This window comes from Helianthus annuus, chromosome 15 (genome assembly GCF_002127325.2).
Source record: "Helianthus annuus cultivar XRQ/B chromosome 15, HanXRQr2.0-SUNRISE, whole genome shotgun sequence".
NCBI lineage: Eukaryota > Viridiplantae > Streptophyta > Magnoliopsida > Asterales > Asteraceae > Helianthus > Helianthus annuus.
In genome coordinates, this window is record NC_035447.2 from 6,981,436 (window position 1) to 7,008,721 (window position 27,286).

Below are 27,286 nucleotides of genomic sequence, written 5' to 3' on the forward strand. Positions count from 1 at the left end.
ATACAATTATGCTTTTGTTTTGGTGTTTCTTTAGTGTCATGTAGTCTGCATCTTAAATATGGATAAATACTTAACATATAATTTTAATATGATCTTATAATTTGCATACTAATCTTCTTAAAACACACATACTCACTAAAAAGTTTCATTTATTTATTTCTAAACTCATAAAACAAGCACAAGTTTTAACTGATCTAACAATATCTTATGGTCATTATTTAAGTGGCATTGATGTAGCACAAGACAATAAAGATAAGAAAAGTGGTTCACATGCAATCATTCACAGGTGTAATCCAGATGATACAAAAATATAGCCTATATATAATTTATAGTCTAAGCAAATATATATTGACACACAAGCTGTATCTTCATCTAGAGGAATGTTTGACCAACTCCCAATCATTATCTTCTAAACTTGAACTTTTCTATGTTGCCTAATCACAAAAATAATTTGTTAATAAAACGTAGAATGGGCTGAATTAGAAAATATTTAACTAAACTTTAACTATGGTGATAATAGTTGTTATTTATATTTACCTTAACATTTATTAAGGGGCTCTTTGGCAACTGCTGAATGGTTAAGTGCTGAACGAGGCAAATGTCTGAACCATTCAGACATCTGCTCGCGAAACAAACAGTCTGAACCATTAAGTGTTGAACCAGTAAGAGGTCTGAACCACTAAGAGGCAAACAAACAACCCCTAAGTTTTGTTTGCTATTCAACTTGTTTGATAAACTCATTCTATCATGTTATAATAATTATACTTAGAATAAGATGATTTCTAGACATTTGATCTCATTGTTTCCACTATTTATTACTTTTTAACTTCCACAAACAACATTGCTTCTAACATCTTTCATCTAAGAAGATAGGCCGAAAGTTAGAAAATCTTGAACTAGTGTACTACATGCAGTAACACTTGCATACATCGTACATGTGCATATGTATGCATGTGTGTGTATAATGTATGTCATGTTATTTGATAAGGGTTAGAATATAAACAATGGATAGAGGGTTTACTTGAGCTTGTACCAAAAAGCGAGTACATACATGAGATTACTTTACTTTAGATTATTTTAGGCTACCATTTCAATAAAAAGCCCAACACCTTGTTTACATGTCTCATGGATGTACTTGTTTAATGGCATAATGTGATGAGTCAATGTACATTGGTAGACATATGGGTCACATATACATAGTATAATACAAATTGGTTGCCACTACTCATTTTCCATTTAAATCAAGTTTGTGGTTTGCAATGACTGGGCTGTTTTTTGATGGGTATATTTTATTACATATGATAAGCCCCAATGCCCCGTTAGTGGTTTGAAGAGCCCATTAGGTGTTAAAATGTTCTATTTTTATTTATTATATTTTTTGGACTACTTGCATGATATGATATATGCTCAAAGTTATAAATATATAGACATACCCGGAGCATTCATATTTTAATTCTTTAGTTATTTCGACATGTCACTAATTGCAAACTGTGTCATTTATTTTCAATAATTACAGAAAACATACTTGATGTTTGCAAACCCTTGCAAGTTATGTTCTTTAGCCCTAACTCAGTTAATTTTTGTGCTTAAATCTGACCAAATGGACCTCACACGAGGGTATTTTAATTATTTTACTTTCATGTGGGGTCCATTTGTTCAGATTTAACCATAAAAACACCCTCATGCGGGGGTCCATTTGGTAAGATTTAACCACAAAAATTAACTGAGTTAGGGCTAAATTATGATTTTTGTAATTTACTCTAATATATATATATAGTTAAAATAAAAATAGAAATAAAATTAAAACAACCCTAAACTAAACTAAAGCAGCCGTCGTCCTCTTGTCCATCTTCTAAACCTAAAAAACAAACAGCCGACTGACTGACAGATCTTCTTTCTTTCTTTCATTCTACGATTCAGCAAGTCAGCCAGCAAGCAAGCAGGTAAGCTTCGATTAGCCACCATTTCTTCTCTATTACATTTGAATTGTTGCCCTTGCGAACCCGGATCCTGTTCGTACCGCGAATTGGATCAGACGAACCAAAACGAAAATCACCAGCGAATTATGTGACTATGGTTGCATACAACTGATTGTCTTTTGTTATTGAATATTTGAATTCAAATTTAGAAATGAATCGCTGTTTTAGTAACTCGAATCAGAATTTATTTTGCTCTAATTCCATTTCTTATTCGAACGAAATGAAATAATAGCTACAAATCACAATTCACACACCTTTGATTCAAATAAAACTCAAAACAATAAATTGAAAAAAAATTACAAACAAAAAGCTTGGCGGAGAATAGATTATAAACTTATAACAAGGATTTGTTCTACGCCAAGCTTTTTGTTTGTAATTTTTTTTCAATTTTCTAATTACATTGAATGGGAATTTAAACTGAATGTGTGATTTGAAGCTACGGACTAATTGTTTGAAAAGTTAAGCGATATAAGTTCTAATGTGAGTTGCTAAACCTGTGATTGATCTCTAAACTTGAGTTTATATATACAATCGCATCAATTTTAATTTAATAAATTGCTTCTAGTTTGAGAAATATGTATGCAGTTATTAATTAAAACATAAAATTTTAAATCTCTACTTGTTCTAAGTTTTTTATCTTTTCCACACTGCATTGTTTTTGTTTGTTATTCGTTCGATTGTTAGGCTTGACTTCATATTATTTGAAGTGCTCGTGTGTCACTATCTGATTTTGGAGCCTCCATAACGAGTAAATAGCGAGATTTTAGTTTTTTTTTTATCTGTTTTAATAGTTAATAATAATAGCGCGATTTTTAGGTTTTTTTGTTAAATATACGTATAAAACAGCGTATTTGGATATAGAGAAAGTGTAAAATACAATTGACCTTAACGTACGAGCGTACGCGATGAGTATTCCGCATGTTATATTTTTCCGAGTTTGCTAAGCCGCATGTTATATAGTGTCCGGGTTTGTGAAGTAGAGGAAATCCGCATGTTATATTTTCCCATTTTGTGAATCCGCATGTTATAGGTGTCCCGGGTTTAGTGAATCCGCATGTTATAGGTGTCCGGGTTTTAGTGAATCCGCATGGGCTGTCCGGGTTTATGAAGCCGCATGATATAGGTTGTCCAGGTTTGTGAAACCGCATGTTATATTTTTACAGTGTACGCATTGTACGTTAAGGCATGGTTTTTAAAAACGTTTGTGGCGTGCGCCTCGAGGCGAAACGGCCAAAAAACAAGTCTGAGGCGCGCCTCATGGTGTTTTTAATGTATATGCGCCTCAAAGGGGCTGAGGCGCTAAGAAAGCTGCGCCTCAGGTGCGCCTCAGGGGATTTTGATAGCTGTTTTTGAAGTTTTTGACTTTTTGTGTTAATTTCAAGCATTTCATGTCTTTTTTAAGTGTGTTTTTGATGAATCCGATGATGAAATTAGGTAGTATTATTATTTTTATAATATATATAATTTTTATATTTATTTATTAATACCGCCTCGGCCTTACGCCTCGTGAGGCGAAGGGAAAACGCCTCGAAACTCGTTTCCGTTCTTTTAAACCTTGCGTTAAGGCCAATTGTACAATAACCGGCCTCTTTGGATATAATACACTTATAAAATATTTCTAAAATTTTCTTCTAGTGTGTTGCTAAACATATGCGAGCTCTCGCTGTTTCATCTCTATCGTTACGTAGCGTATAGCTTGTCGCTAGCATCCGCTATCCGCTATTAACAACTATGATTTGAAGCCACAATTTTTATCTAACAGGATTGGAGTTAGAGCAAAATCAATTCAGATTTGATTTGCTAAAACTACATTAAGTTAAATAACGAATCGGTAATTCTGTGTTGTGATATGATGATTTATGGAAGGCTAAATCATGCTCATTGTTTGGTTTTTGTAGATTGAAGAATGGGGGAGAAGAAGAAAAGTGCCACAGTGCTTATAAGGCTCGTGTCAGCAGCAGGGACCGGTTTTTTCTACGTGAAGAAGAAGAATCCGAGGAAGATACAAACGAAGCTTGAGTTCAGAAAGTATGATCCGCGCGTCAATCGTCATGTTCTATTCACCGAGGCCAAGATGAAATGATTTCAGCCAGGTTTTACGATGGTAATCATTCGGTGATTACTGTTATGTCTTGTTGATTTTGTTGAACATGAATTAGCTCTAGTTTTCTATGATCATAACTTATGTTTTGGCCATGGTCTGGTTTTATGCATGGAAGAAACTGAAATAATAATCCTACTAGTAAATTTTAATGCTTAAACCCTTGTTTTACATTGTAGTTGTTTATTAGATAGATATAGTCATAGCGAAGGTTAATGGGGCGTGTTCACGGGATGATAGATTTTACATGAACCTAAACACGACTCGACCTAATTTTTTTGTGTGTATATTACTTTTAAAAGTTGCAATTTTACGCCCCAAAACATAAATATTTATAAAACAGTTGCACTTAAACTACATATCATTACGTCCATTTTTTTTTAGCTTTTCAAGTCGACATTATATGCCCGATTGTTTTAAGTCTTGTCATAAATACTTGAACATTTTTTCATAAATATAAACGGGTCAATTCATGAACTGCCAGGTTGTCTGGAATCCGACCCGTTTAGTCAAACACATTCGTGGGCTTAAACAAAAACTAACTGGCTTGAATCCGTTTAGGTTAAATCCAAACCGACAAATTTCATGTTAGGTTTGCGTAGTGCCAGAACTTCACCCTTCACCCACTAGGATATGAAGATTATGCAATCTGACATATCAGATACTCACATAACCGATTTCAGATGCGCTCTTGCCTTCTAAATCATTTTACTTCATTAAGGTTATTCGAAATGCATAAATCTTCCAAACCGTTTTATTATAAAGAATCTTGTGAGGTACAGCAATTATTAGGAAACACTTCGCGAATGAATGTAGGACAAATATTTGAATGAGCGCAAAAAATGTTGTGGTTATATGGCGGATGCTAGTGGTACAAATGATATTTTGTTTTCGCATTTTACATGAAGTTTCATTTGGCTACTTTATGAATATCGAGCTTCTCGTGTTCGTGAGGTGAATACCTTTGCCTCACACCTCGACTTTCAAGATCATAAGCGTTTCGGAGTGATTAACGCCTTTAAAACAAAGGTTTCGGTTTTAGTTAACTGCTCTATTTTTGTGTTTGATATGATAAAAAGTTAAAATTGATACTTAGAAGTTAAATTTGCCACTTATAGCTTTTTATTGTGTTTTGTTTGATTAGTTTTTTATTGTTTTTGGTGTATGCACATAGATTAACCTAATTGAGGGTTTATACACTAGTTTGGTCACTTTAAGATAAAACCAACTCGAATCCGGTTTGAGATAAAACAACCCAAATCGCCATAACATAAATATATAGGTTGAAATTTCCGCCTCTAGCCCTACGGGCCTATAAAACACCTAATATTGGAAAAGGTGGACCGAGATATAGGGCAAACCATAACCGATATACAACTTGCTAGAGCAAAACCAACCCAATGTGTCGAATCACGAAGTCTTAACTAGTAAAGAAACGGGACACAAAACACAACCAAGTCGACCCGTTTACAAGGAATTGACTTGTACATAACTAGATTGACCGGCTTACAAAGAAACAACTTGAAGTTGATGTTGCCGACTTATGATACTAGATTAGTAGATAATGTTTCGCAAGCAAATATATGAACCATAAATTCAAGACTCAAAAGCAAGAACACCGTCACATAGATCTTCAACAGCTATATGCAAAAAAAAAAAAAAAAAAAAAAAAAAAAAAAAAAACAATATCTGATTCAATAACCGAACTTCAAACAAACTCATTGTCATATCGTTGACCCGTTTTCCATAGTCAAACTTGGATCACCAACCTTGCGGCCATCTCCCCTTCGGGTCAAACTCAGGCAACCATCTCCTTTTCTTTAATCTAGCACCCAAGGTTTGCTTCCCTTTCGTCTTTTTATCCGGCCATATCAACTTCAACAAGTACCCCTTTCGAAACGATTTACTGGTTTGACTTTGACCTTGACCTTGACTTTGAGGCAAGACATAAGTAGGAAAGATTTCATCATGTGTTCTAACGGTGTTGAACCTAGCATACCTTTGTTCCAAGGACTCTTTCGGTATTTCCCTAGCTAACATAGGAGATGCACCGCCCCAATTATTGGTGCCTAAAGATGGATGTTGGGGTGTTCTAAATTCCAATAGTTCTCTTTGCATCATCTTCAAAGATCCACTAGTGTATAGTTAGTTTTGTATAATTGGTTTTTGATATGTCGAAAATCTTATTGCTATAAGTAGATAAAAGATTCTTGGTTCAAGAATTACAACTGTTGGACATGAAATGAACAAGAAACGACGGTGATTTCAAGGTTAAAACGATGAATAACGACGAAAAGTGGTTTAACTAATGCATATTTTCTTATTTAATATATCAAATCAAGCAGCATAAAACAAAATACTTTGCCTATGATGTTAAACAAGGACATAAAATGGCAACTGAATAGAGCCTAAACAAAAGGTAAAATATTTATAAATTGTTTTTTTTTGGCAGGCTTTGAAACCTTAATATGCCCTCTTATTTCCGATGCTAACCACCAATAATTATTTCATTAAGCTTAGACTTTGGGTAGATTGAATAGGGTACTATCTCAGCCAATGAATTAAAACTTGCAACATATTGTCGACAGTCTAAAACCTTTATGGTGAGAGTCAGAAATTTCTTATTCCATCTTTTTCCATTCGCGATGCGAATAATAGGTTACTATAAGGTCCTTAAAACTTGGACCATCCCATATTTGTATAAGGGGATCTTTCTTGTGGACTTCATTCGTCTTACAATGATCTGAGCTGTAGATTTCGCGTTCAAGATTGAAATCATCATTTGCATAAGCTCCTCTATTGATGGCTGTAACAACTCGTTTCTCATGCACATGTAAAGACCAGTGATCGATTGACAAGAAATGCAAGGAGATCCTTAGGAAGAAGACCATGATGATGATGATGATCATTGTCAGCGGATACCTTTTGACAGGTTCATAGGATTGTCGCATGTTATCGATCTTTAAACGCCTGGTTAATTTACTAGGCGCTATCTACCTTTCCTCCAGTGGTCATAAACAGTGTACTCTTAGTGGAGTCGAAACAAGCTTCATCGGAGTTTTATTAAAAACAAGTTTTTCCTTTTATCCCACGTCAAAGCTCTTATTTTTCGAACGGCAAAAACTTTTATAGATAAAGAAAAAACAGGAACAAGAAACTAGAACCCGGGATTACAAGACTACAACACGAATATTCTTATTCCAAAAGTAAAAACTCATATACAAAAAACCTAAATCTAAAAGATTACAATGACTAAGAATCACTAATTGTCTATGTGAGCTATTTAAATTAGTTCTCTTAGTTAGCCTCCGATAGTCTTGTGCGTATCGACTCTGGGCTTGATATCTTGTTAACACTGCAAATTTAAAAAAAAAATTGTCAATAAACAATGTATCGAACCGAATGTATCTAATTCGATATTACGAAGATGGTCTTACCAAAACAAAAGATCACCACTAGATGCTGTTTTCTCATAAACCCATTCAGGAGCTAGCTCTAGCAACAATCTGAGTTGTTCTTCAATTTCTCCTGTAAACATTGATAACAAGATTATAGATTTAATGGATCTATATTAGTGGAGTTAGTCGAAACTTTGACTATGAACATGTTGACTTACTTGGGTCAACAATTTCCAACTGGTTTGAAACAATCAGGTTCACAAGCTCCGGTTTTGTAATAACTGTCCGCTTAATCGATTGAAAGTAAAACAAAAGCGTGTCGAATAGCTTCGGTAATCGAGCAATCATTTGTTTCCTCCATTTCGCCTGCGAGATTTCCGGATTATTTTCCTCTAATACTTTCAGTTCCCTTTCTCTAATCTGAAACAAACCATCAAGAGTCAAAACATACACACCACATGACTAAAAATGCATACAAAGATTTCTATAACAAGATTACCGATGCGAGCAGATCATGCGAGAGAATATCGGATAAATCGTCATCGTCATAGTCAACGGATGACACCCTTTTGGCTGGTGCGGTTTTATTCTTCACAGGAGTATCGAATGTTATCGATCTTAATCCTCGACCGCTTGAACGTCGGGTTAACTTGCTAGGAGACATCGTTGATTCTTCGTCTGGCGTCATAAGACACCTCACCGGTGCTCGCGCTGATTGCGCAGGTGTAGCAGTGAATGGCGTCGAAACAAGCTTCGACGGAGTCGAAACCGAGCCCTTGATTGGCGTTTCGGGTAACTTTGCAGACCATTTTACTGGTGACATAACATTGTTGGAGCTATGGTCAACTTGAGGTTCAATTAACACACTGGATTTTTTCTTATCTGTTTCTACATTTTCGATTGGAACTTGTTTTGAGAAACGTCTTTTGAACGATGGTGGCATATGCGATGCTGCAATCGGCTGCTCTTCGTATAACGGATATGCTGTATCGGGCTTTTGAATCGCGTTTGAATTCGTTCTGCTCGATCGATTAAACGGTTCGGGTAACTCCTCCTGTGGAACTTCTTCCCCCTAATTACAACCACCAAAACATATCAAAAAACTGTAAGCAACATATAAACTTCAAAACATATGTCAAAATCAAATTGAATCATATTATACCTCAGGATTGGATTTACAAAACTTAACAAGCCGAGATCGAAACAATCTGGTTAACCGTAAATAACTGCTATCAGAACTCATCTTTTCGTCATTGAACACGACAGCGAAATTCAAAGTGATATGAAGATCTGGCTTCATACAACTCGTCCGATCGTCTCGAATAAGGATCTTCTTGATCTCAATTGCCTCTGGCATGATATACTTAAGCTGACCTAAATGATTATAACCAAAACTCCTACAAAATATGAACAGAAAACCAACTATCATTCAGTTTATTATTCAAAACAGTAATACATCAACAACAGAATGTAACAAATCATTCATTCAGTATACCTATCGGTTAAGCTCTGAACCTGACGGCTAATATTCGTGAACGACGACATAGACCCTTTCAATCGAAGCAGTCTAACAGAGGATGTTAAGCTATGAAAGAATTTATTCAACATTTCATACCTAAACACAAAAAAAAAAAAAAAAAAAAAAATAGATCAGTAATGAAGTAATGAACAACATGTTTTGAAGGTGAAAACGGTTGGAATTTGGAGATCTGACTTACTTTTCCGGAAGTGATTTAACGGCGTTAGGTTTCACGATCTCGACTTCCGTTGAATCTGATGTTAACGGATCTGACGGTTTCAGATCGGGTTTCTGGAGCTGCTTCGCTGCTTCTCGTATTTGTTTAACTGACCGGAGAGATTGCTGGCGGCGCGAGAGAACTCTTCGCGGCGGATTTGCAGGTTTTTCGGGCGTTTTGAGTGGTTCTCTGACGGATGATGATCGGAGAAGTTTTTTGGGCTCGAACGACGACGTATTGGCTCCGGTTGAATTCATTCTGTGTTTGTGTGTGTGTGTCTGTGATGAGAGGGATGAAGATGGAAATGGTGGGGAATGGTGGTGAAATAGTAGGTTTTTTTTGGCGCGAATGGTGACGTGGATGAGTGACAGGTCAGCGTTGGCGCGAAATCTGACGTGGACGCGGGAGGGGTGTTTGTTGGAAGTTATTTGTAAGTTTAGAAGTTTTATGTTTTGACCCTTATACTTTGACGTTTTGTTTATTTGAGTTTCAAACAGACAAATCGGTAATTGTAAATTTTCAAAAAGGCTATTTTCTCGTAAAATATTTTTCAAAAAAAAAAAAAAAAGAGATCTTCAAAGTTTTAAAAACGTTAGCTATAATTAAAGTTTAAAAAACGTTTAAACAAAATGAAATCTTCCTTATCCGATTTCAATACAATTAAACCCGTAATCACGAATTAAACTCTAAATCGATTAATTTGAAAAAATAACGTTAAATATAATAATCTCAGTAAAAAGAAAACAAATTATATAATCAAATTAATAGAAAGCAAAAGAATTAAAAAAACAATTTAAATCAATAGCAAAAGAATTAAAAAAAAAACAATTTATATCAATAACGAATTGTAGAGTCGTCGTTTTTCTACCAAAATTCAAAAGTAACAAAAACAAATACCTGATTATATATATTCAAGACGATCTCTTCGATCAGAAATGAATTGTAGAGTCGTTATCTTTTTTCTCACACGAACTCAAATGAACAAAAAAAGTAGATTACCTGATTATATCTCCGAGCCAATTCTTACCTCAACAACAAGATGTAGTATCGTTATCCTTTTTCTCCAACAAACTCAAGATTCTTCAACTTAACGTCACCTGAAAAATATCTAAAGCAACAATCGTTATCGCGTAAATGAAACCCAAGAAACAAATATCAAACAACTCACAAAGATGTGTAAACCTTTTGAAATCCTACACATATATATCATGCTTCCATTAGATGACCGTTGGCGGCTATATTAGGTTACAAGTTCTTAATTGGAACAATTTTCAATTATTTAGCCGTTATCATTTCAATTCAAACTTCACATAACCTAGCCCATTTAAACCGGCCCAACTTTTACAGCCCATTGGGCCCAACTTAACCAAAAGCCCAAACAACCGATCACAAAAAACAAAGAAATTATCATTCTCACGTCTTCTTCGTCTTGTTTGTTAAATCAAAGTTCTAGAGAGAGAAACAAAACAAAAGCTTTCTTGCAACACATAAAAACAATTCCACTTTCTTCTTCACGCAATCACATCAAGATTTCTCTTTTATTCATCTTTTCGCTTTCTTATATCCAATCGTTTTCGTATTCCACTTCAATTTCTCAATCACTTCTGGGGTTTCAGTGGTTCCGTTGATTCAGTTTTCTTCGGTTTACAGTTTGAAATTCTTGGTTTTTGATCGATTAACGGTGGTTTGTCATCTGGGTTTCTTACAGGTAAACTGTTTCGGGTTTTGGGTTTTGATTTTTGGGGTTTCCAAGATATTTGGGCAAATTGTTTGTTAATTTTGTTGAATTTTTTATGTGGGTTTTGTTTGTTTATAGCTGATATTGCCCTAAATTGCTTCAAGAACAGTAATTTGCTATTGGGCTGTTAAAATTGTTATAAAGATGCAAACTTTGTGTTTTTTACATGATTCTGTTAACTTCTAAGTTGCTTTCTTGATTTTTTGACAGGTGCTGTTGATATTTTAGTTGCATGAACTTTATTTAATTGTATAGTTATGTTACATAAATAGATACTTATAACATATTAGGCATGTTGAATTTGGTGGTGTTGTAAGTGATCTTGTTTTTGTGAAAATGTGGTATATAATAATGTTTATGCAACATAAAATGCATATAGTATCTAAATCGCTTCTGAGGTTTTAGTGTTTTGTTCGATTCAATTATGCGGTTTATAGTTTGATTCTTTTTTTTTTTTTTGGGATCAACGTACTGTCCGTTAAACGGTGTTTTTTCCCTTGTGTTTTGGGATTTCCATGAGTTGCACATTTGCACTAACTATTTGCTTATTTTGATGCTGGGTTTTAAAAAGCGGCGCGCCTAGGCGCAAGGCGCAAGCCTTGGCACCTTAGGTAGCCCGAGGCGCGCTTTTTACGAAAAGCTCCAAAAAAAAGCATTTTTAGAGGTTTTTAGGCCTGAGGCGCGCGCCTCATGTACATAGGGTATTTTTATGCTGTATGTAAGCATCAAACTGTTGTGCAATAGGTTTTTTAGATTGTACTTATGGGTAAAATCATATATAAACCTTATTTATAGCTATAATTTGGATAAGAGATGCTAAAAACCTATAGGATACATATAAAAAAAATTATATAATCACTTTGCGCCTCGGGTACGAAAAGCCCACCGTTTTTGCGCTCGTTGCTTTTGTGCGCCTCGGTTTTACCTCGTCGCTTTTGTACGCCTCTCGCTTTTTAAAACCAAGTTTTGATGTTTCCTGAGTGGAATTTGTTGAATCTTTTGATGTGGATTTAATTTATATACAGCTGATTTTGCCCCCAAATTGCTTCAAGAACAATAACTCGTTATTGGGTCATTTAAATCGTTATAAAGATGCAAACTTTGTGTTTTTTTTACTTGATGTTAATGACTTTTTAGTTGCTTTATTGATCTTCGATAGTTGCTTTTGTGAGAGAAGTTGATGCATCGGATATATTCTAGTTGCATAAACTTGATTATATTCGTTAGTGATGTTATACATAAGTAGATACATATAAGTTGTTACATGTTAGGCATGCTATATTTGGTCGTCTTGTAGCGATCTTATCTTATGTTTCCCGACATTTGAATGTTGAAGTAGACAAGTACTATCATAGAACTTATTGGTGTGGGCCCGTTGGTTCTTGTTTTCTTGTGACAATGTGGTATAATATAAAAAACGTATGATATCCGAAATTCCGAATAACTTCTGGGGTTTCAGTATTTTGTTCGATTCATTCTTTGGGATTTATAGTTCGAATTTCTTGTTTGATCAAACTATTTGCTTTTTTTAAGTTTCCCGAGTCGAATTTGTTGTATCTTTTGATGCGGATTTAATTTGTCTGCAACTGATTTTGCACCGAATTGCTTCGAGAAAAATAACTTGTGTTTGGGTGATATGATTGTTGTGATAAAGATTCAAACTTTGTGTTTTCTTGATCTTTGATACGTGCTATTGATATTTCGGTTGCAATTCTAGTTGCATAACACCGCGCATGTTAAGGGGCAGAATTTTGTGTTTAGCAGGGTAGGGTTTGCTATTAAGAAGGGGGTAGCAGCGCAACTTGTTGCTCGTCTACCTGCCATTAGTCTGTAATCGTCTCTGTTTTAAATAATCTGATATTCTAGTTCCTGATTTAGTGGTCTAAAAAAAAGAATAATAAACTTATTTGAATTGGTTGCAGGCCATTTGTTTTTTTTTTTTTTTTTTTTTTTTTATGTGTGAGAATGTGGTTTAGTATAATGTTCTTATTGAATAGATTATGGGGTATGGTGATCGATACTAGTAGCAACAAAGTAGGTATATAGCTATTAAAATTTATTAAGTATGAGGACCACCGGTCCCTACTATATTAAAAACATCCATTATTGACCCGTAAAGATTTAAAACGCTAGAAAGTAAAAGTTGGAGGCCGTTTGCTAGCTAACTAATAACTACCAACGAGGTTTGGTTATGCGATTCTTGATTGATGCTTACATGATTTTCTACCTTTTTCAGAATCTTGGTGTAATCATCGAACGTCGTTGGGGGATGGACGACCTTCTCCTGCATATTTATAATCTTATATAACAATGTTCGGTGGGCAAATAGGTGCCACAACCCTCCACAACTTAAAACAAAAATTACTCGGTGAATCATCTTATACACCATTTAGTGACAATGTTAACCCTGAAATCGAGTTATCCGATTACCAACGGGCCCCGAGTCCTGGTAGCGAAAGCCCGTCTGGGCTTCTAAACGGTGAAAGCTTCAAAGTCGAACCGATAGCCGATTTGGATTTATTCTTCGAGAGACTCTATAGCTACTATTGTGAAAAAGGTCTATGGTGCATCATTATTAAGTGGATCGTTGAGCTTTTGAGTTTGGCGTTTACTATATGTTTTTCGGGCTTTTTTATATTGTTTGTTGATTGGGATGGTCTTCGAAAAGCGAAATGTGGGATGGATGCTGTTGAATCCGGGATAAAACCGTGTGATCTTGCGAAAGAGGCTCTTCATGAACATCCTTTGACGCCTTTAACGACTTTTAAGGTTGTTATTTTCGGTTATTTGGGAATCACCTTCGTTTATTGGATATTTTGCTTTCTACGGTTCTTTGTACAGTTGAAGGATACACTCGACATACGCCAATTCTACATTAACAGGTATTCAATAGTGGGTAATTAAATTTAGGGCTTTTTGTATATTTGTTTAAAAATGCTCATCCAAACACACCATGAAAGAGTAAAATGCCATTTTTCGTCCCTGAGGTTTGACCACTTTTGCGACTTTCGTCCCCGAGCAGCCATTTTCATCCCTGCTGGCCAAATTTCGAGGGACGAAAGTCGCAATAAATTGCCAAACTCAAGGATGAAAATCGCAATTAAACGCAAACCTGAAGGACTCAAATGCAAAAAAAAAGTCATTTTTGATGGAACAAGCAAAAATGACTGAACTTTAGGGACGATTTTGGCATTTTACTCTAAATGAAAATTTGGAGGTTTTTTCTGTTGTTTGAAGTACGCAAAGTTTACTTATTCGTTTTTTTTTTTTGGTTGCAAGTCTTGGCGTAACCGACAATGAGATGCAAACGATGCCATGGGCATCGATTCTCGAAAAAGTGGTCCAAATTCAAGAAACACGACAACTATGTGTGGTCAAGGATCTTTCGGCACACGATATTGTGATGAGATTGATGAGGAAGGAAAACTACTTGATTGGAATGTTGAATAAAGGTGTGTTAGCCTTCCCGATATCTTCGTGGGTCCCAGGTGCGGGTCCCACCATCAAGAAAGGTCCCGATGGTACACGATATTGCCTGATGCTAACCAAGACCCTTGAATGGACTCTAAATTGGTGCATATTACACAGCATGTTTGATAGGTTTGTAACCTCTATTTCTATCGTAAAGTACTCGTTGATATTGATCACATCGAAAAAGTCTAATGGACTTTTGTAGTGTGAAAAATTAGAAAAAGTGATTTTGCAGATTTCGACTTGTTTACTTTTGAATGGTAAATTCCGGTAGGGTTGCAAACGGACCGAACTAATACGAACAACACCTTGTTCGTGTTCGTTTGTTAAGGAACTACGAATGGGATTTATGTTCGTGTTTGTTCGTTAAGAAAATGAACGTGTTTGTGTTCGTTTGTTAGTTTTAGGCAACGAAATGGAAACTAACGAAAACAAACACGTGTTCATGAACTTAATATATAATACACTGATACTTATTAAGTATTTATTTATTGGAATTTTGAAATATTAAAGTATTAAAATAAATATAAACAGTGGCGAAGCTTGAGATTACCGACCGGGGGGGGGGGGGGGGGGGAGTCACTGGACCTAAAAATTTCTATAAAACCGGGGGGGTCGAAAACGTATATACCCTAAAATTTCTATACGAAAACTACATACTCTCAACTACTGAGTAAAAAGATAGGGGGGTCGGCCGCCCCCTCCCGCCCTTGTTAAGCTTCGCCCATGAATATAAAACCTAAAAACACTTATGGACCATCGAACACAAATGAACATAAACGAACTCAAATGAACATAAACGAACACGTTACCGAACATTCGCAAACATCAATGAACGAACGTGGCATCTGTTCATGTTTCTTCATTTAAATAAATGAACGAAACTTCTTGTTCGTTTCATTCCTTTATTAACGAACTTCCGGCCACAACAGTTCGCTGAACGTTCTGTTCGTTTGCGGCCTATATTCCGGCTATGTATATCTTGAATCTTGATCACATAAAAAAGGTGTATTTATAGTCATGTGTACTAACTAACATCATAGAATTTCTTTTGCAGAAACTTTTGTATTAGAAAGGACTTTGTTAGGGACCGTAACACTTTAAAGAAAAGGCTAATGGTTGTCGGGATCGCAATGCTTCTTCTATCTCCGTTTCTTGTCGTTTTTATGCTCGTGTATCTATTTCTAACACACGCAGAACAATTTTATAAGCATCCTAGTACCGCTTCTTCTAGAAGATGGTCAAATCTTTCAAAATGGATATTCAGGGAATTCAACGAGGTGAATCATCTGTTCAAGCACCGTATCAACAGCAGCGTTACACACGCGTCGGATTATCTAAAGCAATTCCCGTCACCTATTCTTTCAATCATCGCAAAGTTCATATCTTTCGTTTCCGGTGGCTTTGCTGCAATCTTGATCATCATCGCTTTTGTTGATGAATCTTTACTTGAAGGCCATGTAATGTTTCGTACTTTCGTCACACGTTTTTGTCATAACCCGAAAAGTCAAACCGACCCGTTTTGACTAAAGTCTCGACCTTTATGATTGCAGATTTTTGGACGTAATTTGTTTTGGTATGCAGCTGTTTTCGGAGCGATAACCGCCATAGGCCGGGCTCTTGTGTCGGATGAACTTTTAGTACTTGATCCACATGGGACTATGTCGTTAACGGTTCAACACACGCATTATATGCCGAAAAAATGGCGCGGTAAAGAAAATACCGAATTTGTTCGAGTGGAGTTCGAGACTCTTTTCCAGGTATACCCTTTTTGCTAAAATTTGCAATTTTTTTTTTTATTGTGATGCTGATGTGGAAATGTATATTGTTACGTAGTACACCGGAAAGTTGTTGCTGGAAGAGATGGCTTCGATATTTTTAACTCCGTTCTTGCTTATCTTTGTAGTACCAAAGGTATTGTTATTAACTTATTATTACTCTTAAAAGGAAAAATCGGTATATTATAAATTTAGATAATTTAGCGGAAAAATTACAAGTTTTGTCCTTTATCTTTATACCACTTTTCAGGCGGTGTCCTTTTTAACGAATGTTGACAGGCGGTGTCCTTTACTAGGTATTTTGTTGCAAGTTTAGTCCTTTACACCCAACCCAGTTAAAAAACCCTGTTTATTGTTGGGTGTAAAGGACTAAACTTGCAACAAAATACCTAGGCAAAGGACTAAACTTCAACAAAATACCTAGTAAAGGACACCGCCTGTCAACAATTAACAGGTTTTTTTAACTGGGTTGGGTATAAAGGACTAAACTTGCAACAAAATACCTAGTAAAGGACACCGCCTGTCAACATTCGTTAAAAAGGACACCGCCTGAAAAGTGGTATAAAGATGAAGGACAAAACTTGTATTTTTTCCTAATTTAGCTCAATATGTATATGCGTCCATGGTGCAGCGGGTTGATGAGATTCTGCAGTTCATCGAGGACTTCACTATTGATGTTGAAGGCGTCGGTCATGTTTGCAGGTTCATATGCACCACTTTTTTTTTTCATTTTTCCTTTTACTTTAATCTTTTTCTCATGCAGCTTAGTTTCTGTATCTCCAATTAAGGTATAGTACAATGTTGTTAAAATCGATCCGGACCCCTAACCTATGCAGTTAATATCGGTGATATATGGGTTATTGGTCCCCGGGTAAAATATCGGTGTCAGATATCGGTGCCGATATTATCGGCGATATTGACTAATATTTCACCAATAATTGACCGGTATACAGTGGCGGACCCAGGATTTTTTTCAATGGGGTCCATTTTTTTCGGTGTCGAAACTTTCATAACAAAACATTAAAATTTCCGGGTCGGTCCTCGTTCGGGTCGGGTCATAGCAAGGTTTGAACTAGATTTAATAAAAAAGAGGAAAAATGAGCTATACAAGGATTGAACCCATGACCTCTTGTTGGTAAAGAGAGAGATTTACCACTACACCAGGTTTCCTTTTCTTTTTATGGTGTCCACCTAATTGTATTTATGGGGTCCTTATACAATTTAATATACCGAATCTACTAATTTTTTTAAAAACATTGGGGTCCGGGGACCCCGACCCACTCTATGTGGGTCCGCCCCTGCCGATATATCACTGATTTTCCCGATATCAGTACCTTTCTTCTTAGTTCCACCATTCGTATATCTTCTTATTGCTGCTATTAGTGTTTTAAGTCTTAATTGTTAAATGTTAGTGTTTTAAGTCTTAATCCGTTCCTACTTGCTACAATTATTAGCGTTTTAAAAGTATACTGAATTGTTAGTGTTGAATTGCTATATATATAAATCCTAAATGATATTAAAATTACCGATATCCCACCGTGATAACCTATATCTCAAATATCGGTCCTTGACTGATATCCGATTTTTTATCACATTAACCACATAGCCCCTAACTAGTTGGTTGTCACTTTTCACGGGTGTACTTAGCCGGTTTTTGACAAGTGGAGGTTGAACGGTTTTCGTTAAAAAATTACAAAAAATAGGGAAATATTGAGTAAAATCACTTGATGATCTTTATGTTTGCAGTTTTAGTTTATTCGACTTCCAAAAACATGGAAATAGCAAGTATGCGTCGCCACATAACTCGTCAAGTGCTTATAGAAGTTCGCAGGGGAAAATGGAGAAATCGTTCCTAAGGTATTCCCGAGCCCCAAACTTATTCAACATTTCTTTCATCCGATAAAGAGTTAAATGCCATTTTAGTCCCTGTGGTTTGGGCCATTTTGCCAGTTTAGTCCAAAGGTTTCATTTTTAACCTGTGGGTCCAAAAAGGTTTCACAGTTGCCATTTTAGTCCACTTGCCATTTTAGTCCACTGGGTTAACTTCATCCGTTTTTTCTGTTAACGAGAAGGCCAATTCAGTCATTTTATATGGCTGAATTGCCCTTTTAGTTAACAAAATTACATACAAAATGACCAAATTGGCATTCTCGTTAACAAAAAAAATGGATGAAGTTAACCCAGTGGACTAAAATGGCAACTGTGAAACCTTTTTGGACCCACAGGTTAAAAATGAAACCTTTGGACTAAACTGGCAAAATGGCCCAAACCACAGGGACTAAAATGGCATTTAACTCTCCGATAAAAAATGCAAGTTTTGTTGATTTTACGTTTTCTTGCAGCTTTCAAACTAGCTATCCTTCATGGGAACCAAGCGCCGACGGAAAACAATTCCTTTCGACACTCGAGGCGTTCAAGGAACGCAAGTTTCAAGAACAGGGTATAAGACCAAGCTATATAAGCCCGAACCAGTTGCCGCAGTGGGCCCCTACCTGCCCAGCGCAAGGTGACCCAAACAGCTACTTTTCACGGGACACGGGCCTCAACGTTTCAAAAAGCGCGTACCAACGAGATTGTATGTGGTTCATTGATCTCGTTCAAAACAACCACCCGTACATTCTCGACTGGTACTACACATCTTTTCAACATCACGGGCCACGTGACGTCGAGTCAGCGCCGATAGAGGACAGCATGGCAAACGTGTGGGACCCACCCGACTTAGGTCGGGAGCTGGTCCCGTATGACGAGAATTGGGGAAGCTTTTTCGAGGACCGAATCGGGAGTAATCTAAAAGCTTCGACGTCTGCTCCGTTATCACGTGGAAGCGTTCTACACCATCATTATTCGGGCAATGTGGGCCCGGCCGGTAAAAGCCACTGGTGGGCCCGTGGTGGTGGTGTTTCACGAGTGATGGGCCCAGGCCCAGGACCTCAAACTAGCTTTCTTGAGCCACCAAACTTTATTCAAGAAGATTACGACTACCATGATAATTACTCGAACCGAAGCTTTGAACAACAACCGTTTGACTGGAGGGGGTCAAAGTCAAACGTGTTATCGAAGACGTTTTATATGGGTGATATCGAGGGAGGAAAATCCGATCTTCCGTTTGATGATATTTATGAAAGGCGTTCTCAAAGCCCGCCAAGAACCCGAAGGAGCTCGTTGTGAAATATTTGTGTTTTCGGGTGATATTTGGAAAAAAAAAAAAAAAAAACTGTTAGAACATTCTTTTATTGTATATAAATTCGATTAGGAAATTAAAGTCGAAAACGTTAGTTTGGAAGATGATTCAACTGTACAGATTCGCGTAGTTGATGTAAATAAGAAACCGGATAAACCAGGATTGATGATTTGTTTATATACCTACAACTTCATGATAATCTCGTTAAGTGTACTTCACACCTTTTAACTCGTATTCATGTTTAACGGGATAACCCTTTGGTTTTAGGAAAATTTTCGTTAAACTAAAATAACTTGATAACACTAAAATCATCGACTGCAGTTTGCTTTTTTGGCTTAAAATTTTCATATTACTTTTTTAAGTAATATATATAAAAATGAATATTAAAATAAATATAAAACTATTAAACTAATTATTGAAACAAACAAGGAAAATGCAACAATAAGTCCGGTTTAATTTGATTTGGAAGTTGCTTATTTCTCTTAGAATACGTGGAACATGTTTGATTTTTTAAAGTGATTCTTAATCATTCGATTAGATACATCTTTGGCCGTACATATAAGAGATGGATGTTTGTATATATAGAACGAGGTTATAACCCCGTACACGGGTTGAATAAGTGAATTTTATATACCAAATAATAAAACATTATCTTTTTAAAAGCCTCGTTTATTGCACAGGTTGAAGAAATGTAATTTTATATATTAAATAATAAAATAAGTTATATCTATAAGAACCATATGTATTGTACGGGTTGAATAAATGTAATATTATATACCAAATAATAAAAAAAATTATATCTTTAAAACCATTGTATTACACTGGTTGAATAAATGTAATATTGTTTACCAAATAATAATAAAAAGTTATATTTTTAAAAACCCCCATGTATTACATGGGTTGAATAAATACGATTTTATATACCAAATAATAAAAAAATATATATATTTAAAAAAACTAAGGATTTTTTTTATATTTAAAGTATGATAAGATTGAATATTAATCTGAACTAACAGATTTTTTTATATTTAAAGTAGAATAAGATTGAATATTAATCTTTATTTATTTAGTTAATAATATAAGATTGAAAAATCATATGATTGAATATGTGGGAGGTTGTATGATGATAAATCGGTTAACGGTACTGAATGATAAAGATTATAGTGATTGTTGAACAAATTAATTAATCGAATTTAACAGAAACATTTGTGATGTTAGGTGGATTTTTTTTAATTATTTGAAAGTTAATATCAACTTTATTAGATTTGATTAAATATTATTGATAATAAAAATTTGTATTAGATTAGATTTTAGATTTGATTAAATATTATTAATAATAAGAATTTGTATTAATTTAGATAAAATATTATTATTAATAGTATTATTAATAATTTTAATCAATTAAATGAGAAAATGACAAGTGTCCCAATAGGTTTCTTTTATTATATAGTATAGATATAGAAAGGCAATTTGTAACAATTCGATTAGATACATCTTGGTCGTACATATAAGAGATGGATGTTTTTACACATAGAATTAAAAAGGTACTTTATAACCATTCGATTAGATACATTGGGCGTACGCGTATGTAGAGGTGTACAAAAAAACCGGTTTTAGAACTGAAACCGGAAAAAAACCGAAACCGGTTTTTTTTTAACCGGTTTTTTTATAACCGGTCCGGTTTTATAACCGAACCACCGGTTAGTGACCGGTTACTATTATTGATCCCAAAAACCAGTTACTAACCGAAACCGGTTTGAAAAAAACCGGTTAAAACCGGTTTTTTTGAAAAAAACCGGTTAATAACCGGTCCCAACCGGTTACACCGGTTAGTGTTTTGGACTTGAAAAACCGGTTAGTAACCGAAACCGGTTATTAAAAAAACCGGTTTTTGTTTTGAACGAAGAAAACCGGTCCGGTTAATAACCGTAACCGGTTTTAAAAAAAACCGATTTGTACACCTCTACGCGTATGTATAAGAGATGGATGTTTGTATAAACATGGATTAGGATCAAATACAAAGGATCCTTAATGTAAGAAGTGTAAGAAGGATTTATAAAGTGACAAGTGTCCAATAACCTAAAAAAACCCACTACAAAAAAAAATAAATAAATAAAAAAATAAACATCCACCACCACCAAAAACCTAAACCTCCACCCCCACCCCCCTCCCCCATCACCCACAAAAAAAAAAAAAAAAAAAAAAAAAAAAAAAAAAAAACTTTTTCTTTACCGGGGGGTGGGGTGGGTGTTTAGTTTCTTTTAGATATTTTTTTAGGTTTTTTTTTTTTTTTTTTTTTGGGGGGGAGGGGGTTTAGGTTTTTTGGAGGTTTTTTTGGTGAGGTATAGTTTTTTTTTACCCGAGGGAGGGGGGGGGGGTTTAGGTTTTTGGTGGTTGTGGGGTGGGGGTGGGTGTTTAGGTTTTAGGTGGTGATGTAGTGGGTTTAGTTTAGGTTATTGGACACTTGTCACTCTATAAATCTTTCTTACACTTAGAAGTTTTTGTAGAATAACTTAACCCGTATAAACATATCTTTTGAAAGTCAATTATCATTATTAAAGACTGTTAAAAGAAAAAGAAAAAAAAAAAAGAAGAGTGGGCTGCAATATATTGGCCAAGAAATAACAAAAAGGCTTGATGGGCTGCAGTGTTGAGCTGTTTTTTCGAACTTGGGTTGGGTCTGATAGCATACAGAAACAAGAAGGCTTGCTGTGTGGCACGTTAAATTATTTTTGTCTTGCTTAAACTTAAATTAAAATTGTATAAAAGTTTTAATCTATGGTTTATTTTGTTTGGGTCTTGATTTGTTGTAAGAATGAACTATTTAGGTCAGGAGGTGTGATGTAGCGTCCCTGCCAACATCAGCCTCGTTAGCGCCCCTACTCCATCCCCTGCGTGTCAAAGGGGGAGCGTCATCGATGCTCCGCCATTGCAGTAACGAGCGTTAAAGGGAAAAGCAGGTGGGGCCCATTCTTTTCAACCAATCAAATCTTTTTCTCTTTATTTTTTTTTTGTATTTTGTTTAATATGGGCTTTAAACCATTGCATGCAAGTTAAAGGGATATGATTTAAAGCCCCATATGTGACATGACGCTGACATTGCACTATAAAGCCCCTAGGGGTTTTAAACCACACCCCAGTCTTAATGTAGTTTATATGTATATGTGTCAGGTGATACGATGTACCTTTGTACTTGGTTAAACGATAGACAAGCAAATATGTGTACTTTTGTGTCCGGCACTTTGATGTGCGTCTATAATACACATGTTGACAAGATCTCATGATGTTTTAAATCTACAATATTAACGTTTTTATGCGTGCATAATAATTCATGACGTTTAAAAAAAATGACACGATCCTTATTTTATTCTAAAAAACATTACTCCAATAATCCCTCTTTAATTATCTCCGATCACAACTAAATTAGCTCTCTATTTTCAAATTATTGTTGGATTTATGTGATATTGTGTCATTTAAAATTCGTAAAAAAAATAATCATAAGCAATCAATTTTTTTCTTTATTCGACCTGATTTTAGAACTCTCTTTATATTAGAGGAAACGTTAAGCGAGTCTTCCCAACAAGCTTCAATTACAACATATAGATATTTAAGATGACATAATTCAACGTATCTAATCTTAATGTTTTTATTTAATAAATTTGTTTTCAACCTTTAAAAAAAGCCACCAATGCCGGTTACATAATTTGACTGCAAACATTAATCTAATCGAATTGATCATGTTAAGTCAATAACAATATTTTAACTAAATATACCCACTCACCTATGCTAAGATAACGTGTTGTTTGGTTATGTAATCAAAAATCGTAAGCATGCACGTCACCGCACTTACATTATCAAATCAAATCCTAATTTATATTACTTTATTAATTACTTAATTAGTTAATTAATAATTAATTAACTACTTGATCATCTCTCCTTGGCAATTAATGATTCTTAATGGTCCCAAAAACTATTTCATCATCATCATGATATCATTTTCTTTATAGTTAATTGTACCCAACCACACATACATAAGTCGATAAACGTCATTATGTGTTGTCATCATATATTTATATACTATACGTAACACCATTTTATAAATTAGAATTTTTTGACCGAAGATAATATGATATTAGTTATTTTTATTTTACCGTACTTTAAAAGTTAAAAATTTAAAAACATCAGAAAACTAATCCGTTGAACGTCTTTATTCATTACTGTTGGCCCACCAATGAGAACAGATGATACTGAAAGCCAAAACTGATTCTCAAACAATTGATCCACAATAAGCAGTGTATGTTCTAAGTTCCCTTCAATGGCAGTGCTTCTATCAGCTGATCATCCTAAAGTCTGATCTTCTTAACATTTGTTCATCTAAGTACTGTTGGTTACAAAGACTGAGAAGACCTAACAACTACTGATTGTCACAGCCCGGATGAAGACTAAAGCACTGCTGATTCAAGGCATGATCAACCATTGAAGTAAGCACTGATCTGCAACATCAGTGCTTACGCAACAACAATGGAAAGGAGTATCAGTGTTTAGTATATCAGTGTATTCAATGTAACAGTGTTTGTCTAGATCAGTGTTTAGAGGTTATTAGTCTGTTAGATGTCACTGTCTAGGTGACGCCAGCTTAGATGCTCAGTGGTTAGATTTGTACTATAAATAGAACAGTACCTGTACTGTTCTATTAGCTCTTTTGCACCATTCATCTTGTACAGGGGCGATGCTTTGAAGGGGCCGGGAGGGGCGCCCGACCCCCCGAACTTTTCAGCCAGTAGTGTTATATATGTAGTTTTCGTATACAAATTTTTGGGTATATACGTTTTCAACCCCCCGGTTCTATAGAAATTTTTGGGTATATACGTTTTCGACCCCCCCGTGAAAAATTTCAAGCTTCGCCACTGATCTTGTACAAACTAACTGTGAGCTCAGGCCGAGGGGGAGTTTAGTAATACATGCATGCATAGTTGAATCTTTGTAATTCATACAATCTTTTGACTAATGAAATCATATTTGTTGAAAACTATCTCTCTTTGATTGTGTTATAAAGTTTACTTTCAAATTCTGCTGCAATTCATCTCTGATCTATCTTCTTTCATTATTCATATTAATTAAACAAACACAATCAAACAAACTCAGATCCTAACAATTGGTATCAGAGCATAGGACAGTCAAATTCGATCTAACAATCAATTTGACATAAAAGTTCAGCTCAAATCCATTGATACTAAAGTTGTCCGTATCAGTTGAAAAATAGAGTAAAGTGTAATCATGTATAAAAGTTGATTATTCAAAAAGTTCTGTAAAACAACCAAGATGACATCACACTTACAGGACCCTCACAACACCGGAACACTATTCAAGCCACCTATGCTTGTCAGATCCGAGTACAATATTTGGCAACGTAGGATGGGCCATGTGTTAGCTCAGCAAAACACCGGCTGCTGGAAGTCAGTCATCTTTGGACCACACGTTCCAATGGTGCCTCGCACAGAAGATCCCAAGGCCCAAGTGCCTAAAAGCCTTGAAAATTACTCAGGTTAGGATTTTCAAAAAATTGAATTAGATGCAAAGCCTTTTAGCATTGTTAGAGATCAAAAACCTCTCGAACCACGTTCTCGTTCCACCGATGAGAAACGTTGATTACTAACGGTTTTTAATAAGTCGAATAATATTTTAAAGTGAAAAACCTAAAAAAAACATCATAAAACTAGTCCGTTGAACATCTTTGTTCCTTACAAAATAGGACTGTTAGAGATCAAAAACCTCTCGAACCACGTTCTCGTTCCACCGATGAGAAACGTTGATTAGTAACCTTTTTTAAAAAAAAGTCGAATAATATTGTTTAAACAAATATAATTACCTAAATATACACTACTTTTTTGTTAACTCATGGAAGTTTTAATATATATGTCAAGAAATATTAAGTTAAAAATACACAAGGGACTAAAAGTGTCAACCCCCAAATTGCTGGCCCATATTGTGTTCTTATTGGTCGGAATAATCATTGAATCCAGTCACTCTCATAGGCCGCATATTTCCTCTCTATATATAACATTATAACTAGATGCTCAAAAGACAATATTGTGTATCGAATAAAACAACGTTATATATAGTTAATAATAGTTTACCTATTTCTTTACAAATTCAACACTTTTCTTCTTCATCTTCTTGATCTTCCAACTCTACCCTATTAGATTCCACACACCATTTTGGACCACAAATTGCTTTACAAATTATAATTTCAGGTACCCTTTTTAACCTTTTCAGTGTTTTTCAAATCCATGAAGCCTTTTCGGTCACCTATAAATTCCACAGCAGCTTCTTTAATCACCTGCAGATCACGAAAACCGTCTACGATGGATCATCGCAACGCTTCCAAAGACCGTAGCAAAGGAGAAGGCGGTGGTGGAGACGAGGTTAAGTATAGAGGCGTAAGGCGTCGTCCGTGGGGGAAGTATGCCGCGGAGATTCGTGACCCCAACAAGCAAGGGGCCCGGGTTTGGTTGGGGACATTTGCTACCGCGGATGAGGCTGCCCGAGCTTATGATCGGGCAGCCTATGAGATGCGCGGTCACATGGCGGTTTTGAACTTTCCGGCTGAATACCCGCCTACTTTTTCGGCTGCTGCTTACAACGCTTCCATTGCGGCGGCTGCCTCTTCGTCGGCTGTGGCGAACCGTGAAGTGTTCGAATTCGAATGCTTGGATGATAAGTTGTTAGAGGATCTTCTTGATTATGATGAGGGCAAGAACAAGAAATGAGTCACATGAAAAGTTGTATGGTTTGGATAATTATTAGTTATATAAATATAATTAAATAACACAAACTTTTTAATCTAAGAGTTGTTGCATGAATGTTTTCTTGCAAACATAATAATTACTTAGTTTGGATGACTTGAGATGTGACGTATTTGTAGAATAAAATGGTTCATTTTTGAGAGAAAAGTGAAGCAGTTTGATGGTGTGTTCGTGTGGTTTGGAGTTTGTACTTTCTTGTTTGACTCATAAAAGTCAATACTCAAGGATTTGGAATATGGATACAAAGGTTTGACTATTTTCTTGGCATTGTGGGTTGAGATCCTGTACAAACAGTGCTAATTATAAGAACCGTAAGAACAGATCTGAACCATTGGTAATTTAAATCAAGGGTTGATATTGATTATAAATAAAACCCTTATAATTAAAAATTACTACTAACAAATTAGGGGTAATTTTGTAAAATTGCTAGTCATTTGACTATTTTCCATTAAATACAAATTCCACCAAGGTTTTTTAAACTAAAATAACTTTTATATATTTCATTATTTTTTTAAAAAAAATATACCATAAAATCAAGTATTTTTTTATCTTTAATATGAGTACCATATTGCTATACCTTTTTTGTATTTATAAAAGTGATTTTTAAAAAAGTTAACAAAAGATGTTTTATAATTGTGCTGATAACGTGCTGATTATGTGTTAATTACAAAATAATACAAACAAACATCAAAAGTAGATATAATCAGCACATCTGGTGTGCTAATAATGGAGAACAATTGAGGATGTTGTGCTAATGTCGTTTATGTTGAAAATGGAGAACGATTGAGGACGATGTGCTAATAATGAAGAACGATTAAGGATGTTATGCTAATTATATAGTGTTGTGCTGATTATATTTTTTGTAATTATTTTTAATTAGCTATTATTAAATATGGTCAAAAGGTCTAAATTACCCCTAAACTAATTTTTTATTGATGGACACTTGTCAATTATGTGTTGGTTCTTACGGTTCTTACAAACTTAAGTGTTTGTATTTGATCCCATTCCTACTGATTGTTACCCTTGTCAATTATCATGTTTGTTGGAAAGTCCTAAAATTCGCATTTTTCTAAGGAATTTCAATACAAAGACACAAGG

At 35.2% G+C, this 27,286-nt stretch overlaps 4 protein-coding genes across 5 annotated transcripts; 3 read left to right on the forward strand and 1 right to left on the reverse strand.

Annotated features, from left to right (window-relative positions):
• The first annotated feature begins 1,816 nt into the window (after window positions 1-1,816).
• LOC118487352 (50S ribosomal protein L33-like) lies at window positions 1,817-4,253 on the forward strand. 2 transcript variants are annotated; one of them, XM_035984127.1, is made up of 2 exons: window positions 1,817-1,943; window positions 3,878-4,253. In XM_035984127.1, exon 2 carries the CDS (start codon window positions 3,886-3,888, stop codon window positions 4,060-4,062), a length of 177 nt encoding a protein of 58 aa, XP_035840020.1. In that variant the 5' UTR covers window positions 1,817-1,943; window positions 3,878-3,885; the 3' UTR covers window positions 4,063-4,253. The 2 variants fall into 2 exon arrangements, with proteins under 2 accessions (XP_035840020.1, XP_035840021.1); XM_035984128.1 differs by lacking the exon at window positions 1,817-1,943 and adding an exon at window positions 3,730-3,810.
• A 2,997-nt stretch (window positions 4,254-7,250) lies between these two features.
• Window positions 7,251-9,640, reverse strand: LOC110910414 (CDT1-like protein a, chloroplastic). The gene is made up of 7 exons (XM_022155067.2): window positions 9,197-9,640; window positions 8,974-9,093; window positions 8,641-8,875; window positions 7,978-8,550; window positions 7,697-7,898; window positions 7,518-7,608; window positions 7,251-7,435 (listed from the first exon to the last, which is right to left on the reverse strand). Exons 1-7 carry the CDS (start codon window positions 9,469-9,471, stop codon window positions 7,378-7,380), a joined length of 1,554 nt encoding a protein of 517 aa, XP_022010759.1. The 5' UTR covers window positions 9,472-9,640; the 3' UTR covers window positions 7,251-7,377.
• A 1,015-nt stretch (window positions 9,641-10,655) lies between these two features.
• Window positions 10,656-19,561, forward strand: LOC110910413 (autophagy-related protein 9). Its single transcript, XM_022155066.2, has 9 exons — window positions 10,656-10,922; window positions 13,189-13,834; window positions 14,232-14,552; window positions 15,481-15,883; window positions 15,977-16,183; window positions 16,260-16,337; window positions 16,833-16,903; window positions 17,948-18,058; window positions 18,544-19,561. The coding sequence occupies exons 2-9, from the start codon at window positions 13,263-13,265 to the stop codon at window positions 19,367-19,369; spliced, it is 2,589 nt and encodes an 862-aa protein (XP_022010758.1). The 5' UTR covers window positions 10,656-10,922; window positions 13,189-13,262; the 3' UTR covers window positions 19,370-19,561.
• Window positions 19,562-25,487: 5,926 nt separating this feature from the next.
• Window positions 25,488-26,318, forward strand: LOC110914731 (ethylene-responsive transcription factor ERF096). The gene is made up of 2 exons (XM_022159485.2): window positions 25,488-25,636; window positions 25,710-26,318. The coding sequence occupies exon 2, from the start codon at window positions 25,748-25,750 to the stop codon at window positions 26,150-26,152; it is 405 nt and encodes a 134-aa protein (XP_022015177.1). The 5' UTR covers window positions 25,488-25,636; window positions 25,710-25,747; the 3' UTR covers window positions 26,153-26,318.
• Window positions 26,319-27,286: the final 968 nt, after the last annotated feature.